The sequence below is a fragment of the Sorex araneus genome, chromosome 4, assembly GCF_027595985.1.
Source record: "Sorex araneus isolate mSorAra2 chromosome 4, mSorAra2.pri, whole genome shotgun sequence".
Classification (NCBI taxonomy): Eukaryota; Metazoa; Chordata; class Mammalia; order Eulipotyphla; family Soricidae; genus Sorex; species Sorex araneus.
Window position 1 is genome coordinate 53,224,626 of NC_073305.1, and position 24,375 is coordinate 53,249,000.

Below are 24,375 nucleotides of genomic sequence, written 5' to 3' on the forward strand. Positions count from 1 at the left end.
GAAATCATTAAACTTGAAATAGATAAGCCAGATGATCATTATCCTTAATGAATAAAAGTAAAGCACATTAAATGAACTAGAAAAATACTTTATATTTTTATTTATTTGAAGCTTCTATACAATATAATATTAATGGGATGAGTAAGACAACTAAGACTTTTATGGGGTTTTTTTTTTTGGCATGACTTTAAAAAGAAGCCCCTTGAAAATTGGCATTCTGTAATGTTTGTTTTGACATATGGAGAGACTTTCTTTGCTTTATGCCAAAAGTCTAAAGGAACTAAAGGTTCAGGAATAGATAAATAAATCATATTCTGTAACATCAACATAATTATGTTTCCAATTGTACTTGTAGGAAATTAAACGAAGCAACTTTGTGATGTTCTTTGGATTATTTTACTTGAATTTTTGGGTAAATGGAATCTAATTTGTGAGTTCCTTTGTCATGAATTTGCTGATTTTAGCAGTCTAGTTTATTATATCAAGTGTGCTTATTTTAGATGTCAACAAAGAGAAAACACTAGGTAAATAAGTAGAGACTGGCCATAGGAGAAAGTTCGAGGTCCAGAGCTATATACAGCACACTTGTTCCATGTGTGTGGACCAGGTTTTCATCTCTGGGGCCCCATTATGTTCCACTGAGCCCCGCCAGGAATTATCCCTGAATGCAGAACCAGGAGTAAGCCCTGAGCATTGCCAGGTGTAGGCTCCCTTCCATGGAAAAAAAAGAAAGAAAAGGTGTAGTTTTGTTCACTTCTTCCTGGATTACAAATACCCTGGGAGGGCTGTTTCTAGCTTCAGTGTGGGTCTCAAACCTCCAAATCTACAAATACAGTTCCCATAGCCAGATACAATATTTTCTTTGTCTTCATTGGTTAAGAAAAAGTTAATTCATGATTAATAATTTTAATGTTCTAATATTATACAATAAAATTTGTAAGCATTTGGCAAAAATAATAGCTGAAAATGTTTGTTAAAATATATAGGAAAAGATTTTATTGTAACTTAAGCTGCTCGAGTATAGTAGGTGCCATATTATAATTATTATTTATAATATATTTTCATAAAAATCAAAATACTTAGATTAAATCAAGAAAAGAAAAATCACATTAAGAATTCTTGGTTCTTTATGTTCCACAATTGGAAGAGAATTTCACATGTCTAGTTTTCTATCTGTTCCAGAAGATCTGTGTTGAAATTTTTTTTTGCCATTAGGAACTGCGATTCTCTATGGGACCTTTTCAGCTTTGCACGCCGATTTTGGAACCAGATCTGAAATCAAGGAAAAATAAAACAGATCTCAGAAACATTGTTTTGCTGTTCTTAATATTTCAGCCATTCCAAGTAAGGAATAAATTCTAAAATTACCTGGATTCTGTCTTCCTCTAGATTCAATTTTCGAGCTAAATCTTCTCTGATATCAATGCCAGGATAGCAGTTTACTCTAAAGACATTTTCCAATACTTCAATCTAAGAATGGGGAAATCACTCTTTAAAACGTGAGTATTTGGTTCATCATCAAAAAGTGAATTTTAATTTGTATAACAAGACAATTGTATTGAAGTCCTGGACAACTTACCTCTATGCTTTTTTTAAAAATGACTATCCAGAAATGATTAACAACCAATATAATCTATTGTTTTATTAATAAGGCTTCCAAACTGAGATCCCAGAGTGAATGGCTCTAGCTCAATGGGGTGTCAGTTAAAGCCTCGGTATTGTCTTTACTGGCTGAAAAAACTTCCCACCTGGTTTTGTGTAAAGGCAGTTCTTGGTCTCCGGCCTCTATACCAACTCAACTCTCTTTTCAAAGACAATCTTTCTGAGGCTGAAAAGCAGTTTTCATACTTCAGAATTCTTTTTTCTGGCACTGAGAGATCCACAGAACAGGGGACTGAGATTCCACTAGGAAGGCTTGGGACAGGTAGACACAGGTTAACATCTTCCCCTGAAAACAAACAAACAAAAATACGTTCTCTCATCTTAGATGTCCAGTCTTACATTGCACAAAGTCTTATTAGAATTAGTTGTAGGAACTTAAGTTTTTTCAAGGTTATTCTGGGTCTCACAAGAGAACTGACCTCTTATTAATCAAATACAAACCAAAAAAGCAAATGAAGCTTCTGCCTTGATGGTAGAGAACATTTTGGTCTTGTTGCAGCCATATCTGCCTGCAGCAGTCTTGAAATAGCATTTGTTTTTCGTGGAAATAAGATTTAGAGCATCCAGTTCATCAATTAAACACACAGAGAAGTTTCTTCTGTAGGCATTTCCTGTAAGTATATTCACTTGGATCTAAGATCTGTTTTGCTTCCCGCTGGACTCAGCTTTTGTTATTAAGAGTCCTACATGCTTTAGTTATGTAATTGAATGAAACTACTCTTTCTTTCTTTCTTTTTTTCTCTTTTTCTTTTGTTTTCTTGGGGGAGGCCACACCTGACAGTGTTCAGGGCTCACTCCTGGTTCTGGCAGGGCTCAGAAGACCAGATGTGATGTGCCAGGGATCAAACTCAGGGCGGCAATGTGCAAGGCAAGCACATTGGTACTATCTCTCCAGCCCTGAGATTCTACTAACTTTATGCAGCATGAAATAAAAACCAATTTAAACACTGCAAACTTAAATAACAAAGAGTTTTTTGAAAAATTAAATTGTGGCAAACCTGAATTGCCGCAGGTGTCTGCCCAGGGCCTGTGAGGCTTCCTCGGTGGAGCACAGTCTTTCTTCTGGTCCAGTCCTAAGATGCTCTCAATTGAAAAGGAGCAGGACGAGGGTTTGCTTTCCCCAAGCTGAGCACCTTCCTGAAGACTGGGAGACATCCTTGTGGGGGCTGCGGCTCTGTACTCTTGGTACTTTCCGCTGGCTCTGCCCCACACGTACAGAGCTGGAACCTTCCAGCAGTTCACCTTAAGGCTCCGCTGACAAGGGGGCTGGATTTAGAACGTCACTAATTAAAATGCTGTCTTAGAAAGTTTTAGCATGTCAATGAACAGTACCCCAGCCTGCAGCTCGAGGAGTTAATTGTTTATTTGTTTGCAAGTAATTAGCAACTAATGGCTACACCAGGGGGGCCACCTACAGGGACAGAAAGTGTTATCTCTCCTAAGCAGAACACAGATTTAACTTTCTCAAAAGAAGTGATGCACAAACTAGCACTACTCTTTTATTTGAAACCATTAATGTATAAAATCATGCTTTTTATTCTGAAGTTTATACTTTCATGGACTCTGGTTACCCAAACACACAGGCAAGATAGGAGAGCAGTCAAGTAATAAATAATCTCATTTAAGTGAATTTCTTCTAAGGAAATTGGAAAAAATAATAATCTCTTAATGCTATTACAGTAATTCTGATGAAAATGCCTATTTTTATATGCATATGTAATAATGAACGTTGTCAATGAAAACACAATAGTGTTTGAAGTGCAGCATACTGGAAAAGGTTGGCAGAGTTATTCACACTGAGTATAATTATCTTCCAAGTGCCTGGATTAACTCATAAGGAACAGTTGCACCAAGTATTTTAAATAATCAACAAGCCAATTCCCCTTTTTCATCTTTTCTTTTTTACTGCGAAACATAGACATTTCTATGAAGATTCAGATATAGCCACTTCCAAGCAATTTAAAAACACGACTATTCAAACTAAAGGGAGAATTGTATTGTTTGGTTTTGTCCCATACTACAGTGCTCAGGGCTTACTCCTGTATCTGTGCTCAGGGAATCACCCTGGCAGGACTTGAGGACCATATGTGGTGCCAAGGATCAGGGATTGAAGCCAGGCCCGCCAGTACTATGGCTCTAGACCCCTTAAAGGGAGAAATTTTCTCCCAACCACAATTGTTTTAAAGGAAAGATGATAGTTTTATATATATATAAAATATATATTATAATATATATTTTATATATTATATATAAATTATATAATTATATAAATTATATATTATATATAAATTATATAATATATATATAAATATATATTTTATATATATATAAAGAGAGTCTCTTGCCTGCATGCCTGGCTGTCTTCCCCGGGGTCCCTCGGAGGGGATGGGTTCCACCTTCCCTCCCCACCCCAAGCAGAGCTCCTGGCGGCCGACGACCACTGGAACCTAGCTACAGGCATGCTGGAGATTCCTCTCTACACGTTTCGGACAGGCCTCATGCATGAAGGTACCGGCAGAGGAACCCAGGTGTGTGTAATCCCATCAACGGCCAACATTCAGAGAGACTTTAAAAGCAAGCTCTCAGAAGCGCGTGGGCGCTTTGCGCCCGCACGATATCTTTAGCCTGCTTCTCCCTCTAGGAGAAACTGGCAATCTTCTGAGAGTTTCCTGCCCACATGGGACAGCCTTGCAAGCTTCCCATGGTGTATTCATATGCAAAATCCAGTAACAAGCTGGATCTCATTCCCCTGACCCTGAAGAGCCCCCAGTGCAACATCGTTAGGAGGGCCAAGTCGAGATAGACTTTTAAGATCTCAGGGAAAGAACGAAATGAGATGTTACAGAGCCTGCCGGAGAAATCGGTGATTAACGGGATATTGTGATCTTGTGATAACCCCAAGACAATGGTTTTTAATAAACTAGCCTTTAGACAACACATCCCCAGGACAAGAACTTTCTTAATATTAATTAGCACAGGCTCTCAACCCATATGAGGTGGCAGGGATCGAACCCTGGCCCTGCAAGGCAGACACCCTGGCTGCTGTACTATTGCTCTAGACCCTGAAACTTTTCTTATCATCAGTCTCTACCTATTTACCTAGTACTTTCTCTTTAATAGCATTTAAAGTAAGCGCATTTAATATACCAGACTGCTAACATCAGTATATTCATGGCAAAGTCTCTCCACAAAATAGATTATATTATCAAAAAATCAAGAGAAATAACTTAAAGAATATCACAAAGTTGTTTCAATTAATTTCAAGGGCAACTGGAAACATAATTATGTTTATGTTATAGAACATGATTTACTTATCTATTTCTGAGCCTTTAGTTCCTTTAGATTTTGGCATAAAGCAATGAAAACTTCTCACCATATGTCAAAACAAATATTCTAGCAGGCCAGTTTCAAGGTTCTTCTCTTTTTATTTTTTCTTTTTGGTTTTGGGGCCACTCCCAGCTTACTTACTTAGGACTTACTCCTGGCTCTGAACTCAGGGATCATTCCTGGGGCACAGGGGATCATATGGGACGCTAGAGATTGAACTCAGGTTGGCCACATGGAAGGCAAGTGCCCTATCCACAAGGGGCTTCTTTTTCTTTTTATTTATTTATTTATTTATTTATTTATTTATTTATTTATTTATTGCCTTTTGGGTCACACCCGGCGATGCACAGGAATTACTCCTGGTGGTGCTTGGGGGACCATATGGGATGCTGGGAATAGAACCCAGCAGGTTGTATGCAAGGCGAACGCCCTACCCTCTGTGCTATCGCTCCAGCCCCAAGGGACTTCTTTTTAAAGCAAAGTTATTATGACAAGAGACATAAAAACTCCAATAGACCTACTCATCCCATTAATATTATGTTCTACAAAGCTGCAAATAAATAAAAATGTAAATGTTTTTCTAGTTTACTTAATGGGCTTTACTTTTTTTCATTAAGGATAATGGTCATCTGGCATATCTATTTCTAGCATAATGATTGCAAATCAACCTTATATCTTGTCACAAATAGTAATACTGAGAAGGTAAGAAAACTGCTGGGAATCAAACTGGGTTGGCCAGTTGGAAGGCAATCACCATAACCCTGTACTATCTCTCTGACCACTGCCCCAGTATTCTTTTATTATTATTTTTTGCAATGCCAAGGATCAAAATCATGGCCTCACAGATGCTAAGTACAAACTAAGCACAGAAAGCACAGAGCTACTTTGTGATCATTCTTTTTCATCATCATTATTATTATTATTATTTTGGTTTTTGGGCCACACTCGGTGATGCTAAGAGGTTATTCCTGGTTTGGTGCTCAGAAATTATTCCTGCAGTGTTCAGGGGACCATATGGGATGCTGGGGATTGAAGCTAGGTCAGCCTGCATGCAAAGCAAGAACCCTATTTGCTGTACTATCTCTCAGGCAACCCGGGCTGTGATAATTTTTTAAAAAACACTTTTTCATGATAATCCGTTCGTCTTTCACGCAGCCGACCCTTGTTCGATTCCTCCTCCCTTCTTGGAGAGCCTGGCAAGCTACCCGTGGCGTATTGGATATGCCAAAAACAGTAACAATAAATCTCACAATGAGAGACGTTACTGGTGCCTGCTCGAGCAAATAGATGAGCAACGAGATGACAGTGACAGTGACAGTGATCTTTTCCAGGACTGAGAGTTCATGAAGACATAAGATTTATGAAAAATAACAGAGTGGAATTTTAAAAATTTCATCATCCTAAGAAAACTTGGGACCTTGGTAATGTGTACTGAGAAAAACAGTCTGGAACCTAAACCAGGCCTATGAGCATGACAAGTCCTTTGAGGATCCCGGAAGCCTTTGTGATGCAGAATTGCAGGCCTAGAGCAAAGCTGGATTCCTGGGAATGGAGGTTTCACACCAAGACTGGACAAAGCCTGCAGGAAGAACTTGAAAATGGACGCCAGGAGTTCAATACTTTTCTCTATGAAGAACAACACAATTAACTCTTACTTGTATAAAGAATTTCAGACCAAGGCAGTTATGGAAAATATTCCTATAAAACCAAATTGATGGATGAATGCTCTCTCTTTCCTGGAGAAGCCCCTGCTCACTTTTTTTGGGTCACACCTGGCGATGCACAGGGGTTACTCCTGGCTCTGCACTCAGGAATTATTCCTGACGGTGCTCAGGGGACCATATGGGATGCTGGGAATTGAACCTGGGTCTGCCGCATGCAAGGCAAACGTCCTACCCGCTGTGCTATCGCTCCAGCCCTGCCCCTGCTCACTTTTGAGTGCGAAACTCTCTCTCCCTCTCCCCTCATTTCCAAAATGAACTTATCTTTGTTATTGTTTGCTTTTGGGCTCCACACAGCAGTGCTCAGGGGAGTCCAGCCAGAGCCACAGCCACAGCTGCACGATAGTCAAGCGCCTGAACTTTTGTACTCTCTGCTCCCCCAATATACTTTATCTTACCTCACTATTTGTCTTCTTTCTAAAAATCTCTTCTTCTGGAACATCTGTTGATGTTCCTAAAAAAATCTGGAAATAAGTTAGGACTGATTTCCCTTTCTTGCAAAGAAAGAGCAATTCCTTGCTCTGGCCTGAGGTCCATATCTCCCTGAGCAATTGGTGGGCAGGGATTGTTCCCTATGCCAGCTGGAACAAGTGTGACTCTAGTGCAGTTTGATCACTGCTGGCTGGATCTGGGGAGTCTGGACCACACCCATCTCAGACCCGATTCTCATCAGCTCTAAACTTGCCCAGGCATTTCCTTGGGTAATCAAGGAGAATAGAAATGAAGGTAGACTCCCCACTCAAGGCGGACACCTCTCTTTCTCAGCTTCACAGACATCACCTGTAATAGTAATATAGCTGTTAACTGAGAAATTTGAGGTGCCCCAGCCCTCCTGATTGTATACTTTGCTGCTGCTGTTGTTGTTGTTGTTGTGTTACACCCAGTGATACTCAGGGGTTACTCCTCCCTCTGTACTCAGGAATTACTCCTAGTCATGGTCACTGGGGATCAAACCCAGGTTGGCCTTGTGCAAGGCAATACCCTAACTGTGGAACTATCTTTCTGGCCCCCAAGTGGGATAGTTTTAGTCCTGGTACTCTGTTGCCCTGTGATTTCCATTACTTTCTGAATAAATTTAAGTGCTCTGTTTTACCTAACATTTACACAATGACTGGAGTTGGTTTTTTTTTCTTTTTAAGAAAGAGAAAAAAAAGAGTCTCTAGCCAGAGGAAATAACCCCTCGATGGAGCCCAACTTAATCAGATTTTTCCCTATCATTCTGTCAAAATGTTAAACCCTCCTTTTGCAAGCTCTACAGTGAACAAAAGGTTCACATCCAAAACATTGACAGGCATAAAGAATAATAGATCTATAAATGCACATTAAGTCATTTTGAGAATGAATAAACTAGTAACATTTACACTGCACAGAGTTTAGCCTATATTGTCTTGGAATATAGACACTGCCAAGGTGCAGGTGACCTTACTTCGGGAAGACTTGGAGAAAGAATTCAGGACTTTCCTAGATTCTCTTTCCTCCTTTGAGTCATATATTCACTTACCCATTCATATCACGGTTGGTTGGTACCTGTTCAGTGCTGGGAAAACAGCAGAATTCTTAGCCCCATGAAGCTTCATGTGTGATACGGGCTGATGGTAGGGAGACAGGAAGAAAATATTTATAAGTAGATTATATGGTGTGTTAGTGGTTGAGAAGAATGAAAAAGCAAATCAGGAGCAGGGAAACTGGCTCAGCAGTGTGGGAGAGGGAGGACCCACCAATATGTCACCTCCACAGATGCATAAACTGGTAGTGACGCTATAGCACTCATCAAGGCAATGCCAGTCTCCATGTTCTTGATCAACAAAGACATTCTCACATTTTATTTATTTATTTATTTTTGCTTTTTGGGTCATACCCAGTGATGCACAGGGGTTACTCCTGGCTCATGCACTCAGGAATTACTCCTGGCGGTGCTTGGGTGACCATATGGGATGCTGGGAATCAAACCCGGGTCGGCTTTGTGCAAGGCAAATGCCCTACCCACTGTGCTATCTCTCCAGCCCCGACATTCTCACATTTTAATCCAGTTCAAGTTCTTTTGTTTTTTGGTCATGCTTGGCTTTGCTCAGGGCTTACTCCTATCTCTGCACTCAGGGATCACTCCTGTTGGTGCTAGGGAGACGAAATGAAGTGCTGGGGATCAAACTCAGGTGGATGAGTGCAAGGAAAATACCCTACTGGCGATACTATCACCCTGGTCTTAAGTTGGTTTTATTTGGATTTGCATAACACCATTTGTGTGTATGTGCATTTGTAGGGGGCAGTTATGGAGGTGAAATCTGTTTATTTGACTCAGTTTGATCTCAAGTATTTCAGTAAATACCCTTCCAACCTGATCAAATATAATTCTAAAAATTACCTGACTGTCTTACAAACAAACATGACACAGATTTTATTCAGCTCATTAATTGATGGGGAAGCCTATAAAGTAAGAAAAGTGGTTCTAGGCCAAGATAATACAGGGATTAAGAGGCTTGTCATAATAGATCCCCCAGCACCCCATATGTTCCCTTGAGCACCACGAAGGGTCACTCCTGAACCAGGGGCAGCTCTAGCTCAGGGGCAGCTCTAGCCCCTGAGCACTGTCAGGTGTGGACCATCTCCTTGCCCTACTCCTTCTCTCCCTTCCCTCTTGCCCCCCTCCCCCGCCATGCCCAGAGAAAACTGACTCCAAGAACATTTGGGTGTTTTGTTTGTTTGTTTTTGGTCCATACCCAGCAATGTCCAGGAGTTACTCCTGGTGGCGCTCAGGGGACCATGCGGTATGCCAGGGACTGAAACTAGGTCAAGCATGTGTAAGGCAAGCTACCTTACCCTCTGTACTATAACTCCAGCCCTGACTCCAAGAGTATTTGAGAAACTGGGTACTTTTATTTTCTTTAGTCACTTTTTCATTGGTTCTTCCTTTATTTATGAATTTGTTTTTGGTTTTGGAGCCATATCTGGTTGTGTTCAGCGCTTACTCCTGTCTCTGCTCCCAGGGAATTTCTCCTGGTGGGCCATGGGGAACCATACAGGGTTCACGAGTCAAATCCGGATTAGTCCCATTCAAGGCAAGTGCCCTACCCTCTGTACTATTTCTCTAGCCCCTTCCCTTTGTTTATAACCAATCAATTAATGTTCTAAATTGTAGTCATTAAGGTAACATGTTCTAAATGGGGTTAACATTTATGTACTTTTTTGTTTTGATTGTTTTCGGGACACGTCTGGAAGTGCTCAGGGGCCATTCCTGACTCTGTGCTCAGAAGTGACCCAGGTGCTCAGGGGACCATATGCGATGCTGGGAATCAAACTGATCCAAAGTGACTTATTAAAAAGAATCAGTCACATGCTTATCCCCATACTATCTCTCCAGTTCCTCTATTCTTAATTTTTTTAGAAGTCTCCATAATGTTTTCTGTAGAGGCTGACCCAGATGCCATTCCCGCCAACAGTGAACAAGGACTCTGTTACCACTGCAACTCTGGCAATGCCGGCTGTCTCCAGTATTTTTAGATATGTCATTCTCACTGGTGTGAAATCATCACATAGTCATCACATAACACCACTTTATATAGGTGCGAATAGATAAATATTGAAAGCATTTTTTGTTTGTTTTGGGGCCACACCTGAGGGTGTGCTCAGACTTTACTCCTGATTCTGAGCTCAGGGATCACTCTTCGAAGTGCTCACGAAATTTTATGGAGTTCTGGGGAGCCAAGCCTTGTTGGCCACATGTAAGGCAAGTACCCTACACACTGTACTATCTCTCGACCTAAGGAAAGCATTAATATAAGCATATATATTTTCCCCAATTTTAGAAATATACATATTCCTAATATAATACTTAGTATGTGCCAGATGGGCTAGAGCACAGCGGGTAGGGCATTTGCCTTGCACGTGGCTGACCTGGGTTCAATTCCTCCGCCCCTCTTGGAGAGCCCAGCAAGCTACCAAGAGTATCCTGCCCGCATGGCAGAGCCTGGCAAGGTCCCCGTGGTGTATTCGATATGCCAAAACCAGTAACAACAAGTCTCACAATGGAGACATTACTGGTACCTGCTCAAGCAAATCGATGAGCCAGGGGATGACAGTGACAGTGATGTGCCAGACACTAGCATAGGTGCTAGAGATCAGTGATGAACAAAACAAGAAAGTTTCAAAGAGTAACAGGCTCATTAATAGGAGCAAACAAATGGGGACTGGAAAGATAGCACAGTAGGTAGGCCTTGCAAATGAATGGCCTGTGTTTGATTCCTGGTAACTCATATATGGTCCCCCAAGCCACCAGGAGTGATCTCTGAGTGTAGAACTGGGAGTAACTCCTGAGTACCATTGGATGTAGCCCCCAAACAAAAATTTTTTTAGAAAAGAAAGGAATAAACAAAGTGATGGTGATGAAACATAATGAGCTTGGAGTAAGGGGTAGAAAAACATTCTTTAAATGTGGTGATTGGAGAGGTTCTCCTAAGGAGGTGGTTTGTTTTTGTTTGTTTGTTTTTTGTCTTGGGGCCAAACTTGGCAGTGCTTGGAGCTTATTCTTGGCTCTGTGCTCAGGGATCACTCCTGGTGAGGTTCAGGGGACCATGTGGGGTGCCAGGGATTAAACTCAGGTCAATCATTTGTAAGGCAAGTGACTACCCATTGTACTATCTCTCCAGTCTTGGCATTGGGACATTTAGGGAAAACAAGTAAATAGAGGGAAGTCAGCCCCATTTATCTGGAGAGCTAAAAGGGGTTGGATAAATGACTGGCTATGATAGCTTTTCTAAATACTGCGATAAAGAGTCCAAGAGCAAAAGGAAACGAAGAAAGGGTTTTAAGCTGGAACTTATTCTGAGCTATTTTTTCTCATGACACTCTGACACCAAACATATATGAATTTTCTATACCAAATAATTCCTCAATTCTTTTTCCGTTTTTTTTTTTTTTGGCTTTTTGGATCACACCCGGCAATGCTCAGGGGTAACTCCTGGCTCTGCACTCAGGAATTACTCCTAGCAGTGCTTGGGGGACCATATGGGATGCCGGGGATGGAACCCAGGTCAGTCGTGTGCAAGGCAAATGCCCTACCCCCTGTACTATTGCTCCAGCAATTCCTCAATTCTTGTGTCTTACAGTTCAATTCAATTCTTTTTTTTTTTTCTTTTTGGGTCACACCTGGCAATGCACAGGGGTTACTCCTGGCTCTGCACTCAGGAATTACCCCTGGCCATGCTCAGGGGACCATATGGGATGCTGGGATTTGAACCCGGGTCGGCCGCGTGCAAGGCAAACGCCCTACCTGCTGTGCTATCTCTCCAGCCCACAATTCTGATACCATTTACAGTTAACACAAACCCTACAGATTAAGGACTCATTCCCATGTTTGTCCACTTTTTGGATAGATTCAAGATTCCCATGACTCCCTTCTCAGAATCAGTTATTTGTTAGAATTACAAAGAATACAACACAGGTGCAGTCAAATGGAAGAAGTACATCGTGAAAATACAGCCTAAGAGCAACAGTTTTTATACCTTCTCCAGACCCAAGTGTTCGACTGAAAGTTCTTCGAACAAGTAACTTGCTTATTTCATGAGAAAAATAATCTTTCATGATTGAAGCCACTAAGAGAAAGTGTTTAACAAGGTTCTATACCCATCTATGATAAAAGTGCTCAGAAATTCAGAATAGAAGGAACATACCTAAATATAAAGAAGGTCATATATCTCTAGCTTACATTTAATATAATTCTCAACAGTGAATATTGGAATATGTTCCCCTAATCTTAGAAACATGTCAAGGATTTCATTCTTTTCAACATAGATTTGAACATAGATTTATAAGTCATAGCCAGTGTAACTAGGTCGCACTGTTGCACTGTTGTCCCATTGTTCATCTACTTGATTGAGTGGGCACCAGTAACGTCTCCATTGTGAGACTTGTTACTTTTTTTGGCATATCGAATACGCCACAGGTAGCTTGCCAGTCTCTGCTGTGAGGGCGAGATACTCTTGGTAGCTTGCTGGGATCTTCGGGAGGGATGGAGGAATCAAACCCAGGTTGGCTGCGTGCAAGGCAAATGCCCTTACCCACTGTGCTATCACTCCAGTCCAGCGTAACTAGGTAAGAAAAAAAATTCAAACTGGAAAAGAAGTAAAACCATTATAATTTATAGATAACAAGATTCTATACCTAGAAAGTTCCAAAGAAATTTTTCAAAAATCTACTAGAGGGGCTGGAGCGATAGCACAGCGGGTAGGGTGTTTGCCTTGCACGTGGCCGACCTGGGTTCGATTCCCAGCATCCCATATGGTCCCCTGAGCACTGCCAGGAGTAATTCTTGAGTGCAGAGCCAGGAGTAACCCCTGTGCAATGCCAGGTGTGACCCAAAAAAGCAAAAACAAAAAAAATCTACTAGAAATTATTAACAAATACAGTGATAGGATACAAAAGCAATATACAAAAATATGTTTTTACACAATAATTTATAGGAAAGAGAAATGAAGAGTTTAATTCAATTTACAATTGCATAAAATACTGGTATTACACTTTAAAAAGGTGATAAAAAATCTACATACAAAACTATAATACAGTGTTAAGATAAAAAACACATATGTAAAAATATTCTGTGTTCATGAATTTGAATAATTAATAGTGCTACATCCATATTGTGAAAAAACTACCTTATTAAACTGTAAGAGGTGGCAGAAAAATAAAATATTTCTGAAGGCATATGACAAAAATTCAATTCAAAATTAACTGTGTACAGTGAGTAGGGCATTTCCCTTGCACAGACCATTGACCTGGGATCGATGCCCAACATCCATATGGTTACGCAAGCACTGCCAGGAGTAATTTCTGAGTGCACAGCCAGAAGTGACTCCTGAGCATTAGCAGGTATGGTCCCACAAAACAAACAACCCCCTCCCCATTCAAACTCAATGACACTTTCCAAGGAAACAGAAGAAATAATTTCAAAATTTGCATGAATACACAAAGGACTAGAAACAGTCAAAAGCAATGTCTTGAGAATAAGAATATGAAGGAATCATGGTTCTTGAGCTCAAAGTAAACAGTAAAGCAATAATAGTCAAAGCAGTATGGTAGCTGGAACAAAAACAGACACAATGGCCAATGGAATAGAGAGTACAAAAATTGGGGCTGGAGCAATAGCACAGCGGGTAGGGCATTTGCCTTGCACGTGGCTGACCCGGGTTCGATTCCTAGCATCCCATGTGGTCCCCTGAGCACTGCCAGGAGTAATTCCTGAGTGCAGAGCCAGGAGTAACCCCTATGCATCTCCAGGTGTGACCCCAAAAGAAAAAATAAATAAATAAATAAGCACATGTATATGAACATTTAATTTTATGACAGAAGAATTAAGAACATACAATGGGGAAAAATAACACTTCTTCAGAATGGCATTGTTTGAATCCCTGACAACACAAATAGTGCCAATAATAATCCCTGAGACAGAACTAGGTGTTAGCCCTGAGCACTATTGGATGTGACTCACCACCCCCACCCCCAAAAGCTTACAGATGACACAGAAACATGAGGAAAAAAAGAAAACTCAACATAACCTATCATTAAGGAAACCCAAACTATAATAAAATATCACTTCTCATTGATCAGAATAACATATAGATTAAAAAAAAATCCTGAAAACAAGGTCTTGGTGAAGGAGTTAAAAAAAAAAGGGTACCCTTGCAACTACTTGCAATGTAAATTGATGCAACATCCATAGAAAATGGCATGGAAATTCCTTTTAAAATGAAACAATGGAGGGGCCAGAGAGATTGTACAGTAAATAGAGCACTCACCTTGCACATGGCCAGCTTGGGTTTGATTCCTGACATCCATCTAGTCTTCTGTGCACTGCCATGAGTAATTCCTGAGTACCAAGCCAGGAGTAATTTCTGAGCACTGTTGAGTGTGACCCCTCTCCCCCCAAAAAAACCTAAACTAAGAAATGGAAATACCTTATTCAGTAATACCACCTCTAGGCACTTATATACAGGATTTGAAAACATTAATTGTTCATAGGAGTAGTATTCATAATTGCCAAGACATATAATAAATGTAAATGCCCATTAATGCATAAGTGGATAAAGACAGAGTGTAAGGTGCTTGCTTTGTTTTTGGTCGACTCAGGTTTGATCCCAGCACTCTATATGGTCCCTTGAGCCCTGCCATGATAATCCCTGGTCATAGAGCCAGGAGTAAACTCTGAGCACCACCAATTGTGCCCACTATAGGAAAAAACTCAACTGTGGTATAGCTACTCAAGGGAAAACTACTCAGCTATTCAAAAAGATGAAATTGTGCTTTTTGGAACCTGAGGTAAAGTGAAGTAAGTCAGAAAGATAAGGATGGCTACAAGATGGTTTTGCTCTAAGTGAAACACACAAAATAAAGTAAATTATACCAAAATCACTGTTACTGTCATCTCATTGCTCATCGATTTGTTCGAGTGGGCACCAGTAACGTCTCTCATTGAAAGACTTATTGTTACTGTTTTGGGCATACCCAATACACACGGGTAGCTTGCCAGGCTCTGCTGTGCGGGCTGGATACTCTCGGTAGCTTGCCGGGCTCTCCGAGAAGGGCAGAGGAATCGAGCTCGGGTCGGCCGCGTGAAAGGCAAACGCCCAACCGCTGTGCTATCGCTCCCGCCCTGACACAAAATGGATCAGCAAAAATCTCCATGGTTATCTATTCTTCACTCTTAAAGACGCTGGGGAGCAGAGAGATAGGACAGGGCTAAGACACTTGTCATGCATGGAGTCTGCTCTGGTTTGATCTACTCCTGCCCTGAACACTGCCAGGAGTGGGCCCTGAGTAGATCAGGTGTGTCCCCAGCCTCTCCTCTAAAAAGTAAAACAAAAAACTGGGGGACCAGAGAGATGGCTTACGTGCTCTGAGCACACACTTTAACATGTGGGAAGTCCAAGTCTGCTCGCCAGCACTGAGACTCTTTAGGAGCTGCCCTTGGGAATAGTTCTCAAGCACTGTTAGGAATACAAGCACGGCTCTGAGAGTAACACTCAAGCATAGCCTGGTATGATCCCCAAACCAGACTAAACCCAAACAAACAAGAACAAAAACCAACAAAAGACTTTAAAGAAACTGGACATAAATGATATAATGACTTGTCAAGTGACATCAGGTTTGTGAGAAACAAGAGGAAATGAAGCAGCCACCTTTCTCATAGGGTCCTTCCCAGACCTCCTAACTGAGCCTTCCAGTTCTATCAACTCTACCAAGAAGAGCAGGATAAACGTTTTCCAGGCATTAGTGTCAAAGAGTGATTGGAACTCATTCAGGATAAGTGATGCTATTGAGCCTGAGAGAATCCATGTGATTCAGAAGTAGAGCTTCCTATCCTCAAGTTCTATTTATAAAACCAGAAATTGCCTTCAAGTCAGAGTTGGAAGACCCATGGGGATCAGAAGACAGACCCATAAGCAGAAATTATCCAGTTTATCAGTTACTGGTGTTGTATTTAGACCAATCCTCACGTATCATTTATTTATTTATTTGTTTGTTTGTTTGTTTGTTTATTTATTTAATTTTTGCTTTTTGGGTCACACCCAGCAATGCATAGGGGTTACTTCTGGCTCTGCACTCAGGAATTACTCCCAGCGGTGCTAGGGGACCATATAGGATGCTGGGGATCGAACCTGGGTCGGCTGCATGAAAGGTAAACACCCTACTTGCTGTATTATAGCTCCAGCCCCCTCCTCATGGTTCTTATGATTGTAAGATGCCCTTCAGCAATAACAATCACAAAAGTTAAAAATCAAACAAACCCCACCCCCTCACAGAGGCTCATTACTTAGAAGACCAGAAAAATACAACAGAGACCTAGGGCCAAAGTGAGGCTGAGGGTTAGGAGAAAAAGAGTTTCCAAAAAAATTGTTTATTCTTTAAATATTGTAAAGTTTAAAATACAGTAAAGTGACCAGGGAGGTGATCCCTAACCACAGAGCCAGGAGTAAGGCCTGAATGTGCTCACCCTCTGCCCCACAAATAAAAATATAGTGCAACTTTGGAACAAACGAGTGTATAAGATTTATCTCTTTGGCCCCTGTTTTGTTTTGGTCACAGCTGGTGGCTCTAAGGGGCTTACTGTGAGCCTCTGTGCTATCTGCCAGTGCCCATCTTGTTCTAATGCAATTTTTTTTTGGCTTTTTGGGTCACACCTAATGATTCTCCGGGGTTACTCCTGGTGGTACTTAGGGGACCAATGGGGTACCAGGGATCAAACCCAGGTCAGATGAGTGCAAGGCAAACACTCTACCTGCTGTGCTATTGCACCAATTCCCATGTCCATCTTGTTTTTTTCTTGCCCTAGCCTCCTTCCTTCCTTCCTTCCTTCCTTCCTTCCTCCCTCCCTCCCTCCCTTCCACCCTTCCTTCTTCCCTTCCTTCCTCCCTCCTCCCCTCTCTTCCTCCCTCCCTCCCTTTTTTCCTTCCTTCTTTCCTCCCTCTTTCCCTCCCTCCCTCCCTCTCTCCCTTCCTTCCTTTTTTTGGGCCATATCCGGCGGGTGCTCAGGGATTCCTCCTGGCTGTGCTTGGTGGACGATATGTAGCAAGGCAAGTGTCTTACCCTTGTACTATCTCTCTGGCACCTACCTTGATGTTTTTCTCAAGCACTGACTTCCAAACTGACCTCATATGCAGACACCCTCCTCATTCCACTCTTTGTCCTGCCCAGGGCTGCCCCAGGCTGCCCCTCTTATATTCGGACACTCTCCAGGCTGATGTAGTTTCACCTGGTCTGGCTCCAACACTCAGACCCTTTGAGGATGCCTTTCTCATTCTGGCAGGGTTGCTCTACCCGTCTGGGTCCCTATAGCTCTCCAGCGGTGCACAGACTTCTTTATACATAAATGTTTTCCATTAAATCCTATCTTTTGTTGTTAAGACACTGTTATTTCCCCTGCCGTGATGCCAGGAATTGAGTGTAGGGCTTCACACATTCAGGACAAGTGCTCTACTGTTAGTCTACACCTCAGGCCCTAAGACATCACTTTTGACTCTATATAGAACATGAGTTTGCTAAATCACTGATGTAATTTTTTCTTTAAATCAATCTGTTCATAAATTACCCAGTTTTCTTAATACAAAGTTCATTTACCCAAAGAGAATGGTATTTCATATTACAAATTTACTCAGCTTCCCCAACATTTATTTCAATCACTACCTCTGCTAGAGGTATGTTTACTCTAAATCTGGGAAGAAAAGGCCACAATAGGCCACAGAGCTCCACACAGTCTAGCTTTTCCCCTGCCAGGCCTGTCAGACTCTCACTGACTTGCACCCTGGTCTGTAAGCAATTCTCTGTGTGTCATGGGGCCATTGTTCCCAGTGGTTCTTGGAGGATTACACAGAGACAGGAAAGGAACCCAGACTTCTTTCATGCAAAGGATGACACTGACCGATTTCCCCAGCCCTTTATTCTTGTAATTATTTGTTTATTTCCCACATCCACGTCAACTCTGGCTGCTTTTGTACCTTTTTTTTTTAATTTATGAATTTAAATTGAATCACTGTGAGATAGTTTCAAGCCCCAACCCCTTTAAACAATTTTTTTTTCTTTTTGGGTCACACCTGGTGACGCACTGGGGTCATTCCTGGATCTGCACTCAGGAATTACTCCTGGCGGTGCTCAGGGGACCATATGGGATGCTGGGAATCAAACCCGGGTTGACCGAGTGCAAGGCAAACACCCTACCCGCTGTGCTATCACTCCAGCCCCACTTTAAACAATTCTTAAAGCAGGCCACTCCTTCCTGAGGATTTAGAGCCTTTGCTATCCTGGTTCTTCTTCCTTGAATACTTTTTGCCCCGAGGTTTCCATTCCTCTTTTAAAATGTTTTTACAAGTACACCTTGTCAATAAAACCCACCTTAATGAGCCCATTTAAAATTGCAATTCCTCCCAATCTGTACCCTGTTCTATCTCCCATTGTACTTAGTCCCTTTCTCATATAGTATGCTTTTAAAACTGCTTGCTATAATTATCTTTTTTATTGTCTTTCTCCCCATCATTCCTTCACAAGGGTAGTTTTTCATTTTTTTTTTTATTGATTGAGATGTTATGAGTTACATTACTTTAATCCTGGTTTCTCATCAAAAATTCCAGCACTACACCCATCACTAGGGTACCCACTTCCCTCTTCATAGGTCCCTAAGTGGCCCTCCCTTTCAACATACACCCCCGCCCACAAATTTAGTTTTGTGGATTAGTCCTTCCAAGGGTGTGTGTCTGTTTTCAATACTTTGTTCATTAATAACACATACTTATTGAATGAAGACAGCATTTCCTGTTAGTTTGAATCCCAAAACTAAATTCAGAGCTCCATCTAGTGTTCTTAGAAGGAGGTGCTGATTAACCCTAAGACTTAATTGCTTTAAGTGTCTTGCTGGTCCCTCGGTAGGTGCATATTCAAGTAGGAGTGAGATCTTCCTGATGTACAGATCCCTTGATCATTAAGAAATGATGTTCACTCTCTCCTATAACCTCCTTCAGTCTCAAGTCTGTGGTCTGATACTAGTATAGCCATCCTGGCTTTTTTGAGGGGGCTGTTTGCTTGGAGAATTGTTTTCCAGCCTTTGACTTTGAGATTGAGTTTGCTTTGATTATTCAGGTGTGTTTTTTACAGGCAGCAGAGTGTTGGGTTCAATTCTCTAATCCATCCTGCCACTCTGTGTCTCTTGATTGGTGCATTTTGTCATTGACATTGAGATAGATTATTGTGATGGGAATTTGTGCTATCTTTATGTAGGAGTGCATTAGGAACACGCAAATCAAAACAACAGTGAGACATCATCTCAGAGATGGTGCCACAGAGACTGGCACACACCAAAAAGAAAAAGAGCAACCAATGTTGCCGTGGATGCAGGGAGAAAGGGACTCTTCTTCCTTGTTTGTAGAAATGCTCAGTGGTCCAGCCTTTTTGGAAAACAATCTTTCAAAAAGTTAGAAATCGAGTTTCTATAGAGCCCAGCAATACCACTTCTGGGACTATAGGCCAAGGGTCCAACAACACATAGCAGAAGTGCTACCTGCACTTCTATGTTCATTGTAGCACTATTCACAGTAGCCAGAATCTGAAGATAACCCCAGTGCTCGAGAACAGATGACTGATTAAAGAAACTATGGTACCATCTAACTATGGTATTCCATGGTATTCTATGCAGCCTAGTTAGGAAGTGAAGTTATGAAGTTCACTTATAGATGGGTAGACATGGACAGTATTATGCTGAGTGAAATGAGCCAGGAGATGAATACACATAGAATGATTGGACTCATTTCTGGGATAGGGAAAAACCACAATATGAGTCTTATACCTAAGGACAGTAAAAAAAAGGGCCAGGAGGATTGGTCCACAGTTGCAAGCCTGCCTCAAGCGCTGCGGAGAAGGCAGTTGGGATAGAGAAAGGACCACCATGACAAAGATAGTTGGAAATGATCACTATGGATAAGAACTGCATGCTTAAACAGGTAAAGGCTCCCAGGGACTTGTGCAGACCAGCTTTCAAAGCACAGATGATCTTGGAGGATATAGATACCCATGGTTCATTCCTGGTGAATATGATTCAGTGGTACTTGAGATAATTCCAGGAACCTGTAGTTAGTAATAAGTTCTGCCCATTAATTCTCTGTACAGCCTATTTAAGAACCATTGCTAGATGCAAATCGAAGATTCAATTTTCTGAAACATATCATTAAAAAAATTTAATATCAGTTGGTTTGTAGTTTATTATTTTCTTTCTTGGATATCAAATAATATATTTTGCTTACTGTAGTTCTTTTAATAAAAGATTTTGGTTAGGTATATGTAAAATAGATATCTAGATACAAAATGAAACCTAGTTGTAAATTGTCTTTAAAAAACGAAGACAATGTGGGGCTAGAGCAATAGCACAGTGGGTAGGGCATTTGCCTTGCACGCAGCTGACCCAGGTTCGATTCCCAGCATCCCACATGGTCACCTGAGCACCGCCAGGAGTTATTCCTGAGTGCAGAGCCAGGAGTTAACCCCTGTGCATCGCTGGGTGTGACCCAAAAAGCAAAAACAAACAAACTAAAAAACACTAAGACAATGTAAGCTAAAAAAGACTAAAAAGAATAAATAAGTGCAAAAATAACAAAAAAAATGAAGATGATTCTGAGTTAGTTTTCCTAAATTAGAATTTCTATATTTTAGTACCAAGAAAAAATAGAACTTAAAGAAAATGCTCAATAACCCCTTTAAATTGTAATTAGATTATTAACAAGAATGAGATTATTAATAAGAGTTGCTCTTTCTAGAATCATAAATAAAACTTATTTATTGAGAAAAAGCAGGTAAAGGAACAAGCATGATGACCTCTGAGTACCTATATTGGAAACCATAATGCACAAAGAGGGGTGCAGAGAGTGAAAGAGAGAGAGAGAGAGTGAGAGAGAAAGAGAGAGATACTGAGAAACAGAGACAGAGAAGAAGGAAAGTGCCTGCCATAGAGACAGGCGGGGGGGGGGGGGGAGGGAGGGTGACAGGAGGGAAACTGGGGACATTGGTGATGGGAAATGTACACTGGTGGAGGGCTGGGTGTTGGAACACTCTATGATTGAATCCTGACCATGAACAGCTTTGTAACTTTGAAACTCATGGTGATTCAATAAATAAAATTAAAAAAAAATTTAAAGACTTATTGCATTAGCCACGAGGTAAAGCAATATTGGTTGAATCAAGATTTACTGTTTTTTTTTACTACCCTCTGTGTTTTGTAAAAATAAAATGCTTTTTAATAATTAAATAGTCACGGACACAGTGACTTCTCTGAGATTAGCCTTTTTTTCTCTTTTTGGGTTACACTGGGTGATACTCAGGGGTTACTCCTGGCTCTGCACTCAGCACATTGGAGGTGCTCAAGGGGACCATATGGGATGCTGGGGATAGAACCCAGGTCAGCTGTGTGCAACACAAATGCCTTATCGGCTATACTATTGCTCTGGTCCTAGCCTCCTTTATCTATTGATTTGTTTGTTGCACCCAGGAATTCATGTGGGAGTTGGTGCCTTCAAGTTTTCATGCTTTGTAATAAAAACCTCTTTGAGTCACTGTGACTTACAATTTTACAATGCTGTCAATAATAGCATTTTATTCCAATATCAGCAACACCACCACACCCCCACACCATTGCCATACTGGACGAAAGTGCTACAGTGCATTGCTAATATTGCTTAAACTGTTATAACAGAGAAGGGTTTTTAGGTGTGGACAGAGTGGGCATGTGAGGAGGAGAGAGACTTTGGCTCCACCCACCAATACCACCTGAGCCCTTGCCCCCTGCCTGGACACCCTAAAAACCCTAAACTGTTGAGATGGTTGTACTCCACCCTCTAAACAAAAGTCCTTTTGGAAATCCTCAGACTTCAGCTTACCGCCATAAAACAGGACCTTTAAATTGTGGAACCAGGGCACACCCACCATGGTGGCAAAGGTCCTAGGCCCTACTAGACACCAAACCATCCCAGCACCAGCTCTAGTACTGTCTGGACATAGCACAGTCTAAGCCCAGTCACCAGTGAATGTAGCACATGGGACAGTGAAAAAACAAAAGCACACAGAGGTGTCAATAGAACAGGCAACAAAAGTCCAGGAAGATCCTCTATGACATCAGACCTCTGTAATCTGCTGAAGAAGTCTTTAGGACAACTAGCCTATCATTGCTCAGTGATTTGAAACTGACAGTTGAGCAGCGAATCCTTAAACTTGAAGAGAGCCTAATAAGAAAAAGAGAAAGAAATAAAGGAACTTAGGAATGTGGTAGCCTTAGAAGCAGTATGGATGAAGTTGAAATGTAATCAGTACACTGGGAGATAGAGTAAACAACTCCAACAAGAAAGAAGTGGAAATAGAAAAGAGAATGTGAAAAAGTGAAAAGACTATAAGGGGAATTACTCACAATGCCAAAAGGAACAAACTCAGAATCAGGAATTCTAGAGGGAGTAGAAACAGGGAGAGAAGAAAGACAAGTTGAAGAAAAAATTGGTTTGAATTTCCCAGGTGGAAGAGCAAGAAGAGAGCACTGATGGGAGCACAGATTTAGGGGTTCAAACAGTGCCAGAGTAAACCCAAACAAAACAATATCAAGTGATTTAAAAAAAATTTAGTCACAGTGAAATAACAAAGTTATTCATGATTTGGTTTCAGGCGTCCAGTATTTCAACAATAAACCCTTCACAAGTGTCCACTTCCCTCCACCAATATCTCTCCAACCTCCATTTCCCTCCTACCCACCAGTTTGGTTCTACCAGAGACACTTTTAAAAAAGTTTTTGCACTGTGGTATACAGTACTGTTGCAGATAAATGATAGTACCATCTTTCAGCACAGCCTCCTCCTGGTGGAACCCTTCCCTCTACCACAGTTGTTGCCCCCTCCCTGTCCTATCCCCCAGCCCTGTTAAGTTGAATGGCTCCTACTGAATACCAGTTCCAAGTAATTTTGTAATCCAAATGGCAAGTACCAAAGACAGAGACACACTCCTTATAGCTGCAGACATAAGCAAAACAAGGGAAAATGCTTAATTCACAGTAGATTTCTCTGATGAAACTCTATAAATAAGAAAAGAATGGAATAACATATACAAAGTATTGAATGAGAAGAACCTCCAACCAAAAATCCTCTACCCAGGAAGACTGCCACTTAAAGTGGGAGGAGGAAAACAAATATTCTCAAACAGCAGCTGAGGATATATTTGGAATCTAAAGCAGCTCTGGCAAGGACATGGAAAGGTCACATATTAAAAGGAAATGTTAAACGGCACAAATACCAATTTCCTCATGTAGACATGGCAACAAATCCCTTCATATCAATAGTCTCTCTAAACTTCAATGACCACACTCTCCCATAAGATGATACAGAAGGAGGGCAGAGAGATAGTACGGTGGGTAGGGCACTTGTCCTGCATGAAGAGACACGACTTTCATCCCTGACAATTCATCCCTGGCAACCCCTGAGCCCTGCTAGAAGTGATCCCTGAGCACAGAGCCAGGAATAAGCCCTGAGAATCACTATGTAAGGCCCCAGATTAGAAAAAAACAAAAGACACAGAGTAATGGGATGAACCAGGAACCAATTAGAACCTTCTGTTACTTATAGGAGATATAGTTAAACTCTCATGACAAACACAGGCTCAGAGTGAATCATTGAAAAACTATCATATAGGCTAACTAAAAAATAACAGGGATGGCCATATTTGTTTTAGACCAAAGTTTAAGCTAAATGAAATAATAAAAGATATTGAAGAGGACCTAGGCGAATCCTTCTCTAGCTCTTCCAGGAAACTGAGGAAACAAAAACACTTCCAGTTCTCCTATTAATCTAACATCAAAAAGCAGACAGAGATCACTGTATCACTGTCATTCCATTGCTCATTGATTTTCTCGAGTGGGCACCAGTAATGTCTCCATTGTGAGACTTGTTGTTACTGTTTTTGGCATATCGAATATGCCAGGGCTAGCCTGCCAGGCTCTGCCGTGTGAGCGAGATACTCTCGGTAGCTTGCTGGGCTCTCCGAGAGGGGCAGAGACAGAGATACAACACACACACAAAAGATAATCACAGGCCAAAATATTTGATAAACATAGATGTGAAGATCCTTAACAAAATACTAGCAAATAGATCCAACAAAAAGATCATAT

General features: G+C 41.2%; 1 protein-coding gene across 1 annotated transcript; it reads right to left on the reverse strand.

Annotated features, from left to right (window-relative positions):
• Positions 1-1,161: 1,161 nt before the first annotated feature.
• Positions 1,162-2,817, reverse strand: HESX1 (HESX homeobox 1). Its single transcript, XM_004615151.2, has 4 exons — positions 2,661-2,817; positions 1,749-1,948; positions 1,369-1,470; positions 1,162-1,272 (listed from the first exon to the last, which is right to left on the reverse strand). The coding sequence occupies exons 1-4, from the start codon at positions 2,815-2,817 to the stop codon at positions 1,162-1,164; spliced, it is 570 nt and encodes a 189-aa protein (XP_004615208.2).
• Positions 2,818-24,375: the final 21,558 nt, after the last annotated feature.

Excerpts from the sequence above, each read along its gene's own strand:
- HESX1 (XM_004615151.2), bottom strand. The coding sequence starts at position 2,817 with ATGTCTCCCAGTCTTCAGGAAGGTGCTCAGCTTGGGGAAAGCAAACCC. Across the intron at positions 1,471-1,748 it reads CTGCCTTTACACAAAACCAG|ATTGAAGTATTGGAAAATGT; the intron begins GTGGGAAGTTTT and ends CCCCATTCTTAG. Across the intron at positions 1,273-1,368 it reads TAGAGGAAGACAGAATCCAG|ATCTGGTTCCAAAATCGGCG; the intron begins GTAATTTTAGAA and ends CCTTGATTTCAG.